The 17,380-nt window shown below is 39.8% G+C and overlaps 1 protein-coding gene and 1 long non-coding RNA gene across 3 annotated transcripts in view; one reads left to right on the top strand and one right to left on the bottom strand.

Annotated features, from left to right (window-relative positions):
• GPR158 (G protein-coupled receptor 158) overlaps window positions 1-17,380 on the bottom strand; it is a 186,153-nt gene that overhangs the window by 22,078 nt on the left and 146,695 nt on the right. For both annotated transcript variants that reach the window (XM_017817275.1, XM_017817274.1), the window contains exon 7: window positions 1,642-1,880. In XM_017817275.1, the coding sequence (XP_017672764.1) occupies window positions 1,642-1,880 (239 nt within the window). The remainder of the gene's footprint in view (window positions 1-1,641; window positions 1,881-17,380) is intronic.
• On the top strand, window positions 13,785-15,914 carry LOC108498483. Its single transcript, XR_001875187.1, has 3 exons — window positions 13,785-13,882; window positions 15,062-15,175; window positions 15,890-15,914. It is a non-coding gene; the product is annotated as an uncharacterized LOC108498483 (long non-coding RNA).

Genomic DNA, 17,380 nt, shown 5'->3' with positions numbered 1-17,380 from the left:
GTAATTTGGGTAAGAAGACAAAATGACAGAAGAAATTTTGCCCAATTTATTCAGGCTTGAGAGCTCACTTTGCCTCTACTGCCCTTGAGTATATTTTGAAAAACATTTAAAACCCTTCTAAATGTAAATATATCTAAAAAAATTATCCTTCCTTTTTTCCAAAACTATGCAGACAGTAACTTATGCAATTTCTTACCAAAAAGGGACTATTGATCATAATTAGGTATTACGATCTGAATTATTAATCACTGCACTACCACAACTATAAAATACAGAGACTAAAAACATTTGTTTGTCATTATGCAAAAACCATCACTATCAAAATTTTAATGAAACTACATTGTCAAATGCAGTAAAATTTTGATCCAAAATGGGTTAGTGCAAATGACATTATCAAACGTTTCACATTTAATTCTCTTTTGTTATTAATTTTAAAACATCTCTGGCAAGAGTACTATTCCATTACTGCAAAAGGGCCCAGATCAAGATGCATTTCAAAACATACCCCCTTCTATTCCTCTCTGTGTGGTTTACCAGTGAGCAAATTCACAGATGGGGTACCCATGTGCCTCACTGCCTCTGAGATTTTACACAAAGGAGAGAAAAGCAGAGCACGGGGGTACCTTAGAGCCATGGACACACCTTGATGAGGCTGGCAGAAGTGTTTTGCTCTGTGTATTGCCATGCACTGGCTTTCTGTACACCACTCTCAGAGAAAACACTTCTTATACCTGCAGACCACCTCTGGCCATCTCATCTGCACTCTGATGTGGAGGAGCCACCATTACCTCTCCCTAATCCTCAGCAGCAGAGCTCTGTCAGTGGGGTGTCCATGGGGGAATTGGGAAAAGTAAGGTAAGAATCCTTTTTAGATTTCAGAACACTGATGTATTTGAAACAGTGCGTGCCAAGCTTGGGCTGTACTTGAAAAAATGGCTCTAGGTGGAAGCACCGAAGCTCTGTGGCCACTGGGAGAAAGCACATTACACTGTTTAACTGAACCCTGGCACGGGGAACCCCCTGGTTGTTATAGGGTTAAGGAAACAAAACCAAATATTTTTTCTCCTTTCTATAAGTTCTGTGGAGTGTAATTTTTTAGCTCCTGCCTACTCCATGCACTGAGAACACATCCAACAAATACATTAAGTTGGCATATTTGATGTGCATTTCCTATTTCCTTTACTTTTACGCTGATTTTTGTAAGTCTATGAAGGAGTGTTCTTGGAAGTTCTTTCCCTCCTCACACAAGAGATCTGCCCAGTTCTGCAGCGTAAAAACAAAATCCTCCTGTAATCTAGCCACAATTTCTGACTGCAATAGCAGAAAAGCTTTTGAAGAGCTTCAGTAGTAGAAGAACTAGATACCTTCTGCCTTCAAAGATGAAATGTCTTGAGCACCCATCACTTTGTTACTACAATCCAAGTTACAAACCTTTGAAAGGTATAGAAGTTCAGTATATTTTAATTGTTTTACTTCTCAATCCATTTAAAAAACTTATGTGCCAATATTTTACTTCCATAGAAGCTTTTCACATAATATTAGGCGGTCTGACAAAACTTTAAGAAATTCTAAAAGAAGAAAAATTAAAAGGCAACCAAGCTTTATTTTAGAAATTAAAGATAAACTAGAAAATTAACATACCAACAGCCATCATGTAATCCCAGCGGTCTATGAGGCACATGTTGAAGATCAGGTGGTCAGATGTCTGCCCCTGGCCAATGAGTGGAATGTTTCTCTCCAAATTTTGGGTTATTGCAGAAGTCCAGCCAACAAGAAACCAAACGACTACCAGAAGAATAACAGCCAGCATCCTCATCACTCGCCCACCTGTCATATATGGAATACGCTGAGCCGTTCGGGACAGGAATACCTTCAAAACCCTGAAAAATTCAGACAGTGCAGAATTAGGAAGAGTGCTAGCAAGTGTCACAGGAATTAGATTTTCCTTTTATTTTACTATCAAACTATTACAAAAAAAAATAAATCAACATTCTTTCCCCCTGACACTATGTGCAAGAGTGAAATTTGAAACACTACTACTTTCATATTAATTGTATTTAAATGGAACTGATTGCTGCCCAGAGAGTGCTATAATAGAAATAGTGCAATAATAGAAAATATTAGCTATGCTTATGTTAAAGACATGCATTCACATGCTGTGTTTTCAAGCTGTTTTGTACCTTCCAGCTCGCAGTGGAAGACTTTTGTCTTTGGAAAAGGAAAGGTTATTTCCATAAAACAGCAACCATGTATGTTAGATTTCATTCTGTTTTGATGCTGTCTGCCTGCTCATCCCCAGTCATGCTATTTCCAGAGAACAAATTAACACTTGGATATTTTTCCCACTGAGTTAGATGCTGCTGAGACAATAACCTACTCATCGTAGAAATAACTGTGGAAGGCTCTTGGCTAATTAAGTGGTTTCTGATTTGTTCAGAGGCAACAACATGTTTTTCAAGCTAGGACACAAACATCAAAAGAAAAGCCACACCACAGATCAGGCACATATGCCATGTAACAGCCACTGAACATGTAACACTTTAAAAGTATTTGCACTTACTATTAGGATAAGTTTACTCCCACCAAGAATTACTCAAGGAAATATCACCTGCATTTTCTATCCATCACCACCTGCTAATGCAGAAAAAGGTCCTCCTGGGAGCATGAGAACAATCAAAACTTGAGGAAATCACCCTGGGAAGAGGGAGCAGTTTGATTCTTCGTGTGGCACAGAATATCTCCTTGTGCCTCCTGTGGCACGGGATCTGCCTGGGAGCATTGCAGTGCTCCAGCCTTGGCCCTGCTAAGCTACCAATGACGAGCAGTGTGGAAAGGCTATCATGTACCCAGACCTTTAGAAGCAGATAGGCTGAAGTTTAAAGACTGTTTCAGAGACTGGGGTGAGGAGTTTTTCAAAGTGAAGAGGTAAGCTGTTTCAGTGATTTTGTCCTGACTCCTAAGCATGAGCATGTCCAGTGAATACTCTTGATATTCATGAAGGGACAAATTATCACTGAGGTTTAGGGATCTTGATTTTTTTTCAGAAAGTTGAGTTTTTAAGTGCTATTGTCAGCTCTGAAGTTTTTTCAGTGTACCAAGCATCAATCCACCTCCCAAGCCATTCCACAGCCAGGCCTGCCTTTTCAACAGTAAAAAAAAAAATCATACTTCAGATTAACATTTATGCTTATATTTGTCTAAGAGAAGGCAGAAACAACCAGTGTTGCCACTCCCTTGAAAAACAACTAATAGAGCAGTGCCTTTAAAGGCAGAAGCACAAAAGCTTTTCCATATCCATAAAAATGAATCAGCATTTGACTACAAACACAGTCTTCACAGTGTGCATTAGGTGAAGTCAGAGATTTGAATATGTTCAACAGTATTCAGCTGTTTCCCTCCCAACAGTCACTCCACAGGGAGTCATAATTTTTGATCTTTCCATGTTTGATAGATGTTCTGCTCTGCCTTTAAGTGCTAAGTGCCTTATGCTGGAAGCAGCTTCCCAAAGACTTCAGGGAGGAGAGACAGAAAACTCTACAGAGGCAAGACAGGCCACTTCCCTCCACATTGCTCAGCCACAGCACTGGTAAAGCCCGTTTTCCAAACAGTAAAAATCAGGGAGCAAAGGCTTTTCTACTCCCTATTGTGAATGCTGGTCAATAGTTTGCTTCTCTGAAGAGAAGGAAAATCTATTCTTTTTGTAGTGAATTGGAAAATTTCACAGCTTTAGTCTATCATTTGAGAAAAATCTCACTGTACATTTTTATGAAGGTAATAATTACAGAAATCATACAAACCAGCTGAGAACTATTAGAAACGTTCTGTATTTTGGCTCTCCAAAGTCAATTCTTGATGATTCTACTGAAAGTCAACATGTGAGCTTATTCTGGACATAACAAGGCAGGACCCATTAGATTTCTTCCAGTACTAGCTTATGTGAGACAGTTCACTGCTGCCTGTGAGACAGCTTTCTAAGGGAGAAGGGTGGGCTGCTGTTACATTATTGATCTAAGCACAGTGAAACAAATATCATTTTGCAATACAGCAGTCAAACTCCCTCCAATTTGGATCAAATCACATTTCTTTTTTTCCTCCTCTTTTTCACAAAAATAAGCATCCCCCACCATGACCATCTCTACCTTAGTCATATAGTCCTACATGTAACCCAACCTTTACACTTTGCTTTTCAAACACTCTTTTTCTGGAAAGATGTAAGGAAAGTTGGCTTAGATTTGTAGTGTCGAAAATCTCCTTTTCAGAGGCTGTGGCATAGAAGTGCTCAACCAGAACACGAGCTCCAAAGTTGCAATTCCCTCATCTTCCTGCCACAACATGAATCTAAAGTTGCATTGCTCACCACCTCAACACTGATTTACATGCTTCGTCTGCTCTCATCTCCTATGTATTACTGAACATGGATCCAAGCAGAGACAACTGCCCAGGAGTTTCCCTCCCAAGAGCAATCACTCTCACCAGGCTGGAGGATGATTACCCTTCCTGTACCTCTGACTCATACAGTCAAAGTTCACTATAAAAAAGTTGAATCACTGCAATATGCCTCACCAAGCATGTAGTGTTCGATGACTGGTACCCTCTGTAAGAAAACAGGGGAGTTCTCAATTCAAATCCCTGCCCTGACTTCTGGGTAGCAAATGCTCAGACCCCCTTTTCCTCAGTTCTATATCTATGTATTGGGTTAAACTAGCTGTGGAACAAATGAGGGAGAATTCTCACAGGGAGGCAAGAAGTGAAGCTGCATCTATACTAGGAAATCAAATAGGCCCTGAGTTGTCCCTGGCACTGATGCCAACCGGCACAGAACAGCCAGCATCCATACTATTACCCTCAGCATTACAATTCAGCAGGACAGAGGATGGGGCTCTAGTGCCTAGGAATGTTCTCTGATGCTACTTAATTTATGAATATAGATATAGCCTTGCATTCAAGTTCCTGAGCAAAATAATGTTTAATTATGAGTATCAAGTAAGTAAATGTAAAATGGAAATACTTCTCCTCCTGTCCTACCTACCCCCAAAATGCCTGGCAGCACCAAGCACCAGTCAGTGCCCTGGTAGAAGCCTAGGGCGCTGTTTGAGCCATATAGTCTCTGATCTAAGGCAAAAGAGGAAACTTCACCATCTTCCTTGGCATCTTCTAGTTCTTCTCCCACCTAAAACCATTCAGCATATGCGTTTCACTTTTCTGTGCTGTCGTTGGATAATCAAACAATCATTTTCAGTGACATGTCATCAGCTCCGTTTACAGGCAGATCAGACAGAACACTGCAATGTGCTCTACCTGCTTTGTGGGAAGACACAGCTGCCGTCAAGCAAAGCTTTGAAGCACAGGCAGCATTAAAGCTGATATGCAATAGCCATCCCTTTTACAGAGTAAACAGAAGGCACAGTTCAGGCTGAATGAACTGCCTGGAGACCCCTGCAGGTAACTCCCAACTCTTCTGGCTGCACTGGCAGGTCCGGGAAGAATTAAGCTATGCGGTCTGAGGGTTTTCTTTGGGGTGCCTGGCTTCACAGAAATGGACAAGGAGAGGGCTTGGTTGCAAACATGGAGAGCCAAGGGAAGCCCAACAGCTGGGAAGAGCAGTGATGCTGTAAGTGGGTCTGAAGCAGAGGAACAAAGCCTGCTGGTTCACAGGACTGGTTGGGATCACCAGCCTGGAAAAAGCAAGCAAAGCAGGCGACTGCCACTGTAGTTACATCCTGAGATGCAATGTGTAATCTCTGAAAATAAATAAAATCATATTAAATTTTCAAGTCATATCAATAATCTGTCCTGTGAACAGAAAAGATGGCCCCAAACTACTGCTGACTGCATAAGCATTAGCAACAACAGGTGAAGGATCCTGCTCTGACAGCAATGACCCAGCACAGTTTGTTTATTTTTTATTTCTAGCATCTGTCATTTTGTGGCTCTACTGAGTCATTCTGTCAAACTGTTCAGTTCCAGATTGATGATTTTTATTGTGATACAAAAGCTACAGCAGAAAGATAACCGGCCAAGCTCTTAGGAAGTATATTGCCCTCCTGCAGTGCAGGGATTATGCCTTACCTGCTTTTTCTGGAGTAACAGTGAATATGCCACTAGTTACTTTGAGTTTGCAGACTGATGTGATTCTACTAAAAGTGAAAAGGTACTGGTGGCACATGTATGGCACCGTGTCAATGTCAAAGAGAGCCTACAATTCACACTTGACACACAGTTACACACACATACACAAATATTGAGTGCAAGTTTTATTTCCACATCAGAAAAGATGACTGAACAAAGAGTATTAACACTTAAGGCCCAATCATATTTAGATGGACTCACACCACCAGTTACTGGCTCTCCCTGGAAAGGATAAAACCCAACTGAGAGAGAAATGAACAGCTTTCTAAACAACTTTCCAGCTGAAAGTGTCCAAATTAGTCATTGTTTACTTCCCAAGTGATTTCTCAAGACCTCAGCACAGAACAGACAAGAAGTGCACCTCTGAAGAAAATGCTCACTGAAATTGGAATGATCTTTTACTTTATTGATTCTGACCACATTGAACCTGAGCAAACCTGGACTGAGAGACACCACGACAATGGCATGGAAAGACCTGCATCATCTTCATCGTGTCCTGTCCAGTGAAAAGGTACAACAACTAGAAAAAGAAGTTCTGGCAATTATTTGGGTGTATGAATACTTCAGAGAGTCCCCAGCAAACTTGGCCCCATATTACTAATAGCCATCAAAATATCTCAATTCCTTCACACCATGCATGCAATAAATCACAGTGTAAATAATAGGAAATCTTTCACATTTTTCATTTCAGAAAAGAATTTTGTAGCAGTAAATACACAGTCAAGAACATTGCCATGAAAGGCAACAAATGCTCAGAAGAATCAACTGACCCTTCCAAATGTACTGGATTTTGTAATGGGTAACAGAGCACAAGTGTGCCCTTGTGGCCAGGAAGGCCAATGGTATCCTAGGCTACCTCAGGAAAAGCACTGCAAGATGGTCAAGGAATGTGATCCTGCCCCTCTACTCAGCCCTAGTGAGGCCACATCTGGAGTGCTGTGTCCAGTTCTGGGCTCCTCGGTACAAGAGTGACATGGAGCTCCTGGAGTCAGTCCAGCAGAGGGTGACAAAGACGATTAAGGGACTGCAGCATCTCTTACAAGGAAAGGTTGAGGGAACTGAGCCTGTTCAGCCTTGAGAAGACTGAGAGGGGACCACTTCAATGTTATAAGTATCTGAAAGGGGGGTGCCAAGAAGATGGACCCAGGCTCTTTTTGGTGATGCCAAGCAATATCACAGGAGGCAACACAGAGAAACTGATGCACAGAAATTCCACCCGAATATGAGGAAGGACTTCTTTACTGTGTCAGTGACCATGCACCGGAACAGATTGCCCAGAGAGGTTGTGGAGTCTCCGTCACTGGAGATATTCAAAAACCACCTGGACACAATCCTGTGCAATGGGCTCTAGGATGTTGCTGCTTGAGCAAGGATGTTGGTATAGATGACCCACTGTGGTCCCTTCCAATCTGACCCACTTTGTGATCCTGTGAAGGCTGATCTGCACAGTGAGACCACTAATGTTATCACAAGCTTGCTCAATAGTTACAAGGTAAACCCTAGGTACCAACAGTACTGGAAACATGGGGAGGAAGACTGCGGTGAAGGATTTTTTTTCCTCTGTACTGGAAGCATGTCTGGCTTCAAATCCTCACCTGGCAGTCTGTGGTTAATAAATGGCATTAATATCTGAGGATATCTTCATGGTACATTAAAAATTACTGATCAGACATTCTTGTTTATGGAATGATGAAACAGTGCTGTCTGTTTTCCGTAACAAATTATATTTACTTTCAAAAATGTGATTTTGAAAGTACAGTTTCCTTGACATATTCCCTAATGCTTTAAACTGTTTTTCTGCTGTGAAGAACTAATGCAATACAAATTTATCAGATGTATGGGTAGAAAAACAAACTGTGAAGATGTATTTTACCTCAGTGCCTGGTAAAATCTATCGCTAGTAGGCAAAGACACGGGGGTAATGACTTAATGCTAAGCTACTTCATACAGACGTTTCCTAGAATAGTTTTAATGTTAAAGGTAATTCTATAGTGTTTAAATGAAAGTTCCCCTTCTGGATAAATGTACAGAAGACAAACTATTCGAACATAATTTCCAAGAGTTTGAGCAGACTAAGGAAGGTGGGAGGGAAATTACATGCAGTTCAAGGGAAGGCTCTGCACATTGGGAGGCAACAGGAGACCGATAGGTTTCCCACCGCAATCAGAGCCACTCACTCACTCCCATGTGAGCAGCACTGGACTCAGTCTCATGTATATTTAATAACATGGAAAAAGTCTAAAAATATGATTTGCTTTGATGAAAATTTATTGATTTGAAGTACCTTTTGTCTGCCAACCTGAAGGTAAGCCTGGAATGAGCAAACAACATTGTTACTTCTTTAAATGTAGCCTAGATTCTGACAATTTTCATGTTATACACAGGCTTTATTTTCTCCTTTCACCTGCTAGTCTAAATTCCCATCTGAGAAGAGCTCAATTTCCTGGTGGATTATAGATCAAAAAGCTTCCTCTGCCTACAGCCAGTTCCAAGAACTGTAGCAGGAGTCTTTTGACAGACCAGCTGAGGTTTGCTTTTCCTCAGTGCCCCCTTGCTCCCCAGCTCACTGCCCTGCTGCCCGCATCTGTTCCAGCTGCCTGTCAGCTCCCATTACAGGAGACACTGAAGCTCTGTGTGTGTGTTGCTTTTTAAAGTGCTTTTGTTTATATCACCATATCATCCAGGTAGGCCTCATCAGCAAAGGCTGTTCCTCAAGGGGATTTGCCCATCCTGAGTGTGTGCTGCTGTATTTACTAAGCACTGGGGAGCTGAGAGGTAAGAAGGCTCAACAAGGGGACTTACTTGCCATGTCACGTAACTAGGTTTCAGTGATGCAGACCAAGTCTCCTTATTTATTAAATCCTCATCTGCTTTGTGCTCATTATCTCTTCTAATAAACCACTTACTACACTAATACCCCCACGAATCCTGCTGAGATTAGTAGAACTACAGAGCACCAGTGAAACGTCTGAAACTTCTCTGTCAAACTCTGATGAGGCAGAGCTCTTACAAGGCACACCATAAATCATTAAATAAAAAGCCCATCAATCTGTCCCCAGACAACTAGCAGTGACATATCACAGAACAATTAGGGTTGGAAGGGACCTTAAAGATCAGCTAGTTCCACCCCACTGCTATGGGCAGGGATATCTTCCACTAGAACAGATTGCTCAAAGTCCCATCCTACCTGGCCTTGAACACTTTCATGTCTCCTGTTTGTCAACTACTTGGGGCTTAAGGTTACATCACAGAGTTGCTTCGGTAGCACCAAAATCAAGAGCTCATGATCACAGAATCTGATTCTTAAAATTCTGAAAATCCCAGGTCCTTGAGATAGGCACAAAGTCATCTCTTTTCAAGTCTGCTACTGAATGGTTAACATAGCCCATTTCAATACCTTCCTCTTGGTAGATATGTTTAAATAACTACATCCTTCACTCAGTGAAAAACGAGGTCAGCTCCTCAGACAATTTTCTCCATAAGAAACCAACCTTGCTGAAGTCTTCATTCAAATTTGTAGTGATTTTGTGACAGGAACCTTAATTCATAGATCCTTAAGACTCCTACCACTATTAGTTTGAAAAGATGATTATAAATCCTCCAGCCTTTATAAGGACTGGCTAAGTTAATTATTTCTTAAAATTCATCAGGTGGTTATTATCTTTTCGTAAATCTAAAGCTATTGAGTTCTTTACCCTTATCAAAGACTTTCAGAACAGGCAGTACAGATCTCAAGGTCATTATTTATCAGGAAGCTTATACAGAAAACAGATGCAAGAGCTGCCTCCTGGTAATATTTTCCTACAATAGGTCAAGAACATTTTCAAGGCTTTCATTCCAAAATTTGCTTCACGTAGAGCTGTGGAATTGAAACAACCTTTACAATTGTCAGAGGCATTTTCTAGTGTCAGTAATACGGTAACTGCTCAAAACCTTATGCCAAAGCTTGTACTTTTGTTCTTAAAATTGTCACACTACAGACAGGGAAAGTCTTGAAATGAATAAAGCCCAAATCCAAACCAAAGTAAATTTGAGAGTGGGTATTTATCTTGATACAGAAAGATTTTCTTTCCTTTCTTCTTCTCCTTAAGTAAGTACTTATGATCAGAGAATGATAAGCCCCACTTAAAAAAGACAGTACTTTTTCAGCATTTCTAATGTGTCCAGAAAACCAAAATACCTCACCCCTAAAGCTGAAGACAGTAAATATTCTGGTCCATTTGCATGATGTGAAAAGTTACAGCTTTAATAAAAAGACTTAACAATCAATTGCAGCTGTACTACATGTTTCACTACTTTTATAAATAGATTAATTTATTCATTCAAGTACTGTATAAGAAGAATGCAAGGCTTTTCTCTGGATCAAAAAGCAGTGAAAAAAAATTTAGTGGACTTGAACGAATCACAATTCACTCTGCTAGCAGTCGTTTATTGTGAGGACTGAACTATATATCCATAGCATACTTACAGCTCACTCCACTTTGCTTTTTGAGAAATGCACCAAACAGTAGTCAGCAGTTGAAGTAAAACAACATAACCATAATTTCACAGATAAATGTCTTCACGCTCATAGATAGATGCTTTATTGTTTTACACTTTGTATTTCACCTATGGTTGATATGATACTGTAACTGTTAGTTTGTGTGTGCTACATTGTGGATTGAATAAGATAGAAAGATTTCAATAAAAATATCTCACCCATTTAACTTATTTTAATCCTAATTACATAGCAAGTTGCTACATTAAAGCAGCATAAAATGAAATGTGGTGTTATGTGATCTCTTTCGTCTTGTTAGTTGCTTTAACAACGTTAAAAACTGCTAAAAAAGCTTTTATAATAATATCATACAATTCTGTTACTGAATTTTCTAGAGCAGCATCTGAGATCCTGCAGGGCAGGGCAGATGTAGCTCTTTATTTCACCCAGGTTGCCATGCCTGGGACCCCTTTAATGCACAGACCAGTGCAGGTGTTTTTCACGGTCTCCACAGCCCCAGCAACAAGGGGGTTCCCCAACCTCGCTCTAAAGGAACAAATACATCGATTTACAAGATCTAACCACACAGTTTGGGTTTGGATTTGTCATCACAGCTGCTTCAGTGACCCAGTGATTTTTCTGAATACTCCACTTGCGGGAGATGAAAAGCAGCAAAATTCTTTTCTCCTTAGGAGTCAAATTACATTTTCCTTATACAGTTTCTCATGCTGATGAGATTTTCTTGTGGATCTTCAAACTCCATGTGACATCTGGTATTATCTATATTTATCTATATATCTACCATAAGATATTAAATATACAATTCTTTAAGAAACAATGGGGTCAGTAGACTTCTCTGACAGAAGTGCTATTTCTCTGCCTGTCTATGGACTGCTGAGCAAGCTCAGATCTGGGAGACAGCAGCGGGTAACAGTAAGAGATCTGGAGCAGTTCCAAGAATCTGAAACAAAATTCACAAGCAACAGAGAAGACTGTAGAAAATTTGATGTAACTTCAAAATTCACCAAGCCGCATCAAATCAAGACCTGCCCTGCAAGAGGATGTCACACTAATCAAGAATTAGGCACAAATACTGCTACTTCTGGTCTGATGCATCTAGTTGCCTTGAGTTTTTTCCACCAAAAAAACAAGTCATCTTGACTAGTCAAACAGATTTTCTGAGTTTTCTCATTGCCTTTTTGGAGGAGGTTCCTTCAGGAGAAGGCAACTACAGCTCAAAGGTGTCACTGACTGTGTGTTTTAACTGCATTTTCAAGGACACTCAAGAGAAGTATTTTTCAAATAAACTGGTTTAAGCATATTGCCTTGAAAAACAATCCAGGGAAAAGAAGCAGACCAGGAAAGAACTGTATCTGTGATGCACTCACTAAAACACTATGCACAAAAGCTTTTGGCACTGAAGTATCTCCTCACAAATTTTACTTGCAAGTGCTTGTTTCCTTTTCCGCTGTGAAATGACATTCCTACACACTACTTTAAAGTGGCAATCCATTATTGAAGATGCAGGAAGCAAACATCAGCAATTGAGGAACAGGAACCTCTCCCATCTTTAAACACTGCAACAAACCACCATTTTTATGCTCTTATATCTTTTGGAGTGTGCTTTCTTTTTCCTTTCACCTTCCTTCTGTCAGAGTATTTCAGTGCTGGAAGTTACTGTGAACTGGTTGCTTCCATATCGAATGACCAGAAGTATGTGCATCTTTACATATCCAAATGAAGCCATATAAATGTTCACTTTTTTAACACATCATCCTCCCAATCTTTTCACTTCATTGATAATCCTATCTAGATAAACAATAACAATCTACATATGCATTTCTTTTCAACCACGAGGACACTCAGGAGGAGAACACATTGAAAGATTCAGTCTCTGATGTGTTTTGCTCTCACTTAGATGCATTCACTGCCATGGCAGATAATCAAACAGCACAGATGTAACAGAAAGTCTGACTATTTTACTCCCTTTAGGTGTGAGACAGAGTAATAATCACACCCACTGGAACAATCCTACTCTCAGATCTTTTGTACTTCAGCAGAACTCAGGAGAGGTGCTGGGTTACCAACACCCTTATTATATGATGCAAAGATGACAGGGGTTAATGAAATGTGGTACAGAAAGCTGCAGAAAGACACATAACTGTAATATTTAGTTATAAAATTTGTTGTTGATTTTGTGCCCATTTTAATAAAACAAATGTTAACCACTTTATAATGTGACTGACAGGCAGCAGCGTTTTATATCAACTCTACAGAAGAAGAAGCTCTTTATCAGCACTGTGTTCTCCTTCCACTTGTGGAATAAATATTAACTTCATCTTGTGGTTATGCATGCAGGTATCATGGCTAGGACCCCCATGTGTATTTGAAAGGAAAGTTTATTCTTCAGCTTGTCGGCAAAAGATAACATTCAAGCCACTTTTATAACAGATAAAATCAGGAACATCTCCACCTCTCACAAAATATAACAGTGTCAACACCAATAGAAATTGAGACCATAAATAACATTAACTTTTTTTGAATAAAATTTCTATGTTATTACTAACAATATTCCTCTGTAAACGTGCACCCAGAGTAGTTTAAACTGAATGGAATGAAAATGCTGGCAAGGGTATTACAGCTCAGGAGGCATCTGAGGAGTTATTATGTCTCTGGTTGATTAATTCACAGAATAGCCAAGGTTGGAAGGGAGAAATTACAAAATTGCCTAATGACAGCAGGTTATTGAGGACCTTGTACAGTTGGGTTTTGAGTTATTAGTCTATGTCAAGCAGAGGAGAAAACAAGAGGCCAGCTGCTGGCGTCGAGGAGCAGTGACCCTCTGTAGAATAAAAAGTCCAACATGCAAGTTAAATAGCAAAGGCTTCATGTCTTTCACTGCAAGTTCCAGGCTTTCCAGGCTCTCAGGAGATACTTAAGATGCAGGAACAACATCATATAAAAATATGCCTCCAATCTATCAATATAGGGGTGCAGATATGGCTATTAAAGGTTGCAGTGCTATCACAGATGTCCCTTTGCTTTACTAGTCATCTTATTTTACATTCTCCACTCTCAAAAGCAACAATGACAAAGGTTCCAAACCTTTATTACTTCAAACTCCTGTCTTCTCTTCTGAATAGAGATGGTACAGAGGACAAACAGACAATAGTTGGTAACCAAGCTGACAGTCACATAAATTCCCTGACATACTGCCCAACTTATTTATGTTTCCTTCACTAAAAACTTAGGAAAAAATGACCTTCTATAGTAAGGGTAAGCAGACCAAACCAGAATTTTTTAGGTACTTCAGTATGTCAAACACCTCTCCTGTTGGAAGAACAAGTAGAGCAATGACCATGTGAGAAAATGAATATCAGTATGTGCATAGAAGTTTCTCAGCTAAAGCAGAAGACAAATTCTGGCCAGAGCAAAGTCAAATACAGAAGAATGCACTTCTTCTGTTTATAATACTATAGTAACAAGACAAATAACTAAAAAAATCTGACATGCTACTGACTATCACTATTGAAACAGATCAGTTACATTCATGCTCTGGAGGAGATAAATTGCATTCTGTATGTTCTCCCAATGTTTCAGATAAAATAAAACATACAGTTATAAGAAATTTAGAGAATAGTAGCTGAAAATCATTGCATAGTATCAGCAATATCCGAATAAAATTAATTCTTTAATAAAACTCCATGACCTAGTGCCAGGTAAATGCTTATTCAACTGTGTTTACTCTCAATACGTGTAAGCATGTGTAGCAGTCAGAAAAAAACGCCAATCATGAGCACTTCTGAGGAAGCTTCAGTGTCTTGGAAACTAGTTTCTGATTGTCTGTCTGAATTTAAATTTTGTGAAAATAGTTTAAGTTGCATGTCTGGATAATTACTTGCTGGGCAAGAACAACCCCTTGCAGCAGTACATTCTGAGGGCCAACCAGCTGGAAAGTAGCTCTGCAGAAGACAACTTGGTGGTACTGGTGGACAGCAAATTGACTATGAGCCAGCAGAGTACCCTTGTGGCCATATCAGGACCAGTGTTCTGTACCATACGAGGCAGAGTATGTTCAGCGAGTTGAGGGGGTGGTCTGATCCCTTTACTCATCATTGATGAGACAGCTGGAGTGACGTGTCCAGTTCTGGCCTCCCCGGTACCAGTGAGACATGGACATAGTGAAGGGCCACAAAGATGACTGAAAGCCTTGAACATCTTCTAAGGGGAGAGGCTGAGAGGGACTGTTCAGCCTGGAGAAGAGAGGGCTTAGGGAAGAACTTATCATTGTATATAAATGTATAGAAATATCTGATGAGAGGGAGTAAAGATGATTGAGCCAGACTCTTTCTCAGTGGTGCCCTGTGTCAAGATGAGAGGTAATGGGCATAAACTTAAATCCAGGAAAGTTCATTTAAACGTAAGAAAAATATTTTATTCTATCAATGTGTTCAGACACTAGAATAGGTTGCCAAGAGGAACACTGTGGAACTACATTCTCAGAGAAATTCAGAACCTGACTGTACATGGCCCTGAGCATCCTGATCTGGCTGAGTCCGCTCTGAGCAGGTAAGTTGGACTAGAAGACCTGCAGAAGTCCTTCCCAACATCAACTCTTCTGTGGTTCTGTAGTCTTTGTGCAGATGTAAGATGGAAGAAACTATATTTTCTTAGTATACTTTCTGCAACAAGCTTTTTATTCAGACCTTAAATCTTAAAATTTATTATGCTTTAGAAGTGTATTAGTACTAAAAGTATAGTTAGCAGTAGAAGCTCTCTTGCATAACTTATTCTGTGAACTTCTTCAGAGCTTTGACTGAATATTCTACAAAGTATCACAAATTCTGCTCTCAGGGGCCCACTAAAGTACACATTTTCACTTTTATTTTCCAAATTTATTACTAGACAGTACTGTCACCCATTCTAATGAAGAGGGCAGTGCAATTACTCAGAATCCCCTGCACGGTTATATATATCAATGCAACATACAACTTCAATAACTAAATGAAACATTCTCTTTGCTTGTCATTCTACAATAAAATATTCAATTTAAAAAAGTCAACTACAAGAAACACTAATTCTCATCTCCTAGTTTCCTCTCACACACACAGGAAGAAACAGCACCAACTGACAAGCTGAATGCTGCAAACTGTTGTTTTCTGCGTTCACCATAAAATAATGAAAAAATTATAATTTAAATTACAATCAAAGGTTTAGTTGTCAAGAAAAACAAAAATAATGTGTCTATTTAATGATAATTAAAATTATTCTGCTCTTCTGAAGGAGCATGAAGCAAGCACACAAGAGAAGCAAGCACACAAGAGAGCTAATCTAAATGCCACAATTTTCAGGACAGAAGAGGAAAGGTTGATTTCTATGAGATAGATAAAACGCTCATAAATTCTGACTGAAATCAAATGTAAAAGATGTAAAAGATGCCGATGCAGGCAATCTACCCACACAGAGCAATGAGACCCTACTGCCAACAACATGGACTGAACAGAATGGGAGGAGAATGCAATAACTTGAAGCTCTGTAAAATCTACAAAGATAAATTAAGGACAAAGAGTGCCATCTCCACTTTGAGGTCATATACACATTAGAAGTGTTGATAGCCGTGAATTTTTTTAGAGAGTAGTTGTTTAAAAAGAAATATTACAATTAAAGAGACAACAAATAGTGCTAAGAAATGCAGTGGCAATGACCTTGCTTCACAACCAAATAACCCAAAGAAGTAAACAGGGAAAAAAGGGGGAATTAATAAGACTCCTTTTTAGTTAGTCAGACTTTGACTCAAATTCAGACTTGGTGACATCCATGAAACAAGAGCTAATCACACAAGAAACAGATTTTGACTCTTGAACATAACAAACAGCTAAAATGTGGTGTTTTATGTAACACAAAGATGAAAATAAAACAAATTAACCCAGTCTAACTGAGCATGGAGACAAAAAGGAACAGAAAACATGGTTTGTTTTCATTGAAAATAGTCTTGATATGTCATTTGGTTTCTGTATTATATATCTGACAAGTCTTGCAAATGACATGGATGACTCTGATTTTTCATGCTAATGCAGAAGCATGGTGACAGACCTGAGGCTGTCCAGGGCAGGGCGTGCTGCCAGCTCTTCATACATCTGAGCCTGCTAGGACTACTTCCAGGCTGCAAGCTACGAAACAGCCAGGCTTCAGTGCTCATTGCATTCTGAGAGCATAGCTACAAAGCTCACCTCACTAATTTCGATTTCCGTTACCTTTCAGGATACTCAATTTTGCTGTTCTCCACAGTCTTGTGTTTATTTCAGAAACTGAGAAGCCCACCCAGGAAACCCTTCTGGTATTTGGGATAAATAATATTGTTTGGTTTTGCAGGCTGATCTTTGTCAGTGACTTTAGTACAGTCACTACGCTTATAGTAAAAGGGTGCAGAAAACAACTATGAAGTTCACTGACTTGATTTATAAATTCCACGTTTTTTCTGCCTCACAGCTGAAGTCTCAAGGGCTTTGGGTTGGGGTTTTTGTTTGTTTATTTCAGAAGGCCTGTGCACTCTGGCTGGGCTGTGGATTTAACAGACACAGCACACTCTGGCTGCTATGCCACTCTGTACAAGAAGGTCCTTGCCAGCTGAGGGGAACTGTGTCTTTAGGAAGGTCTGGCAGAGAGTTACTGCAGCTGGTTGCTATGTGCCTCCTGTCCTGCAACACTGGATTCTACCACTGGATAAAGCAAACTTTGCCTCTGCATGGTTTCTGAACACTACAGAAGGAAAAT

The sequence above is a fragment of the Lepidothrix coronata genome, unplaced genomic scaffold (genome assembly GCF_001604755.1).
Source record: "Lepidothrix coronata isolate B3197 unplaced genomic scaffold, Lepidothrix_coronata-1.0 Scaffold59, whole genome shotgun sequence".
In the NCBI taxonomy this organism is placed as follows: domain Eukaryota; kingdom Metazoa; phylum Chordata; class Aves; order Passeriformes; family Pipridae; genus Lepidothrix; species Lepidothrix coronata.
The sequence above is the reverse complement of the archived record's forward strand: the minus strand, read 5'-3'. Positions and strand labels throughout refer to the sequence as shown.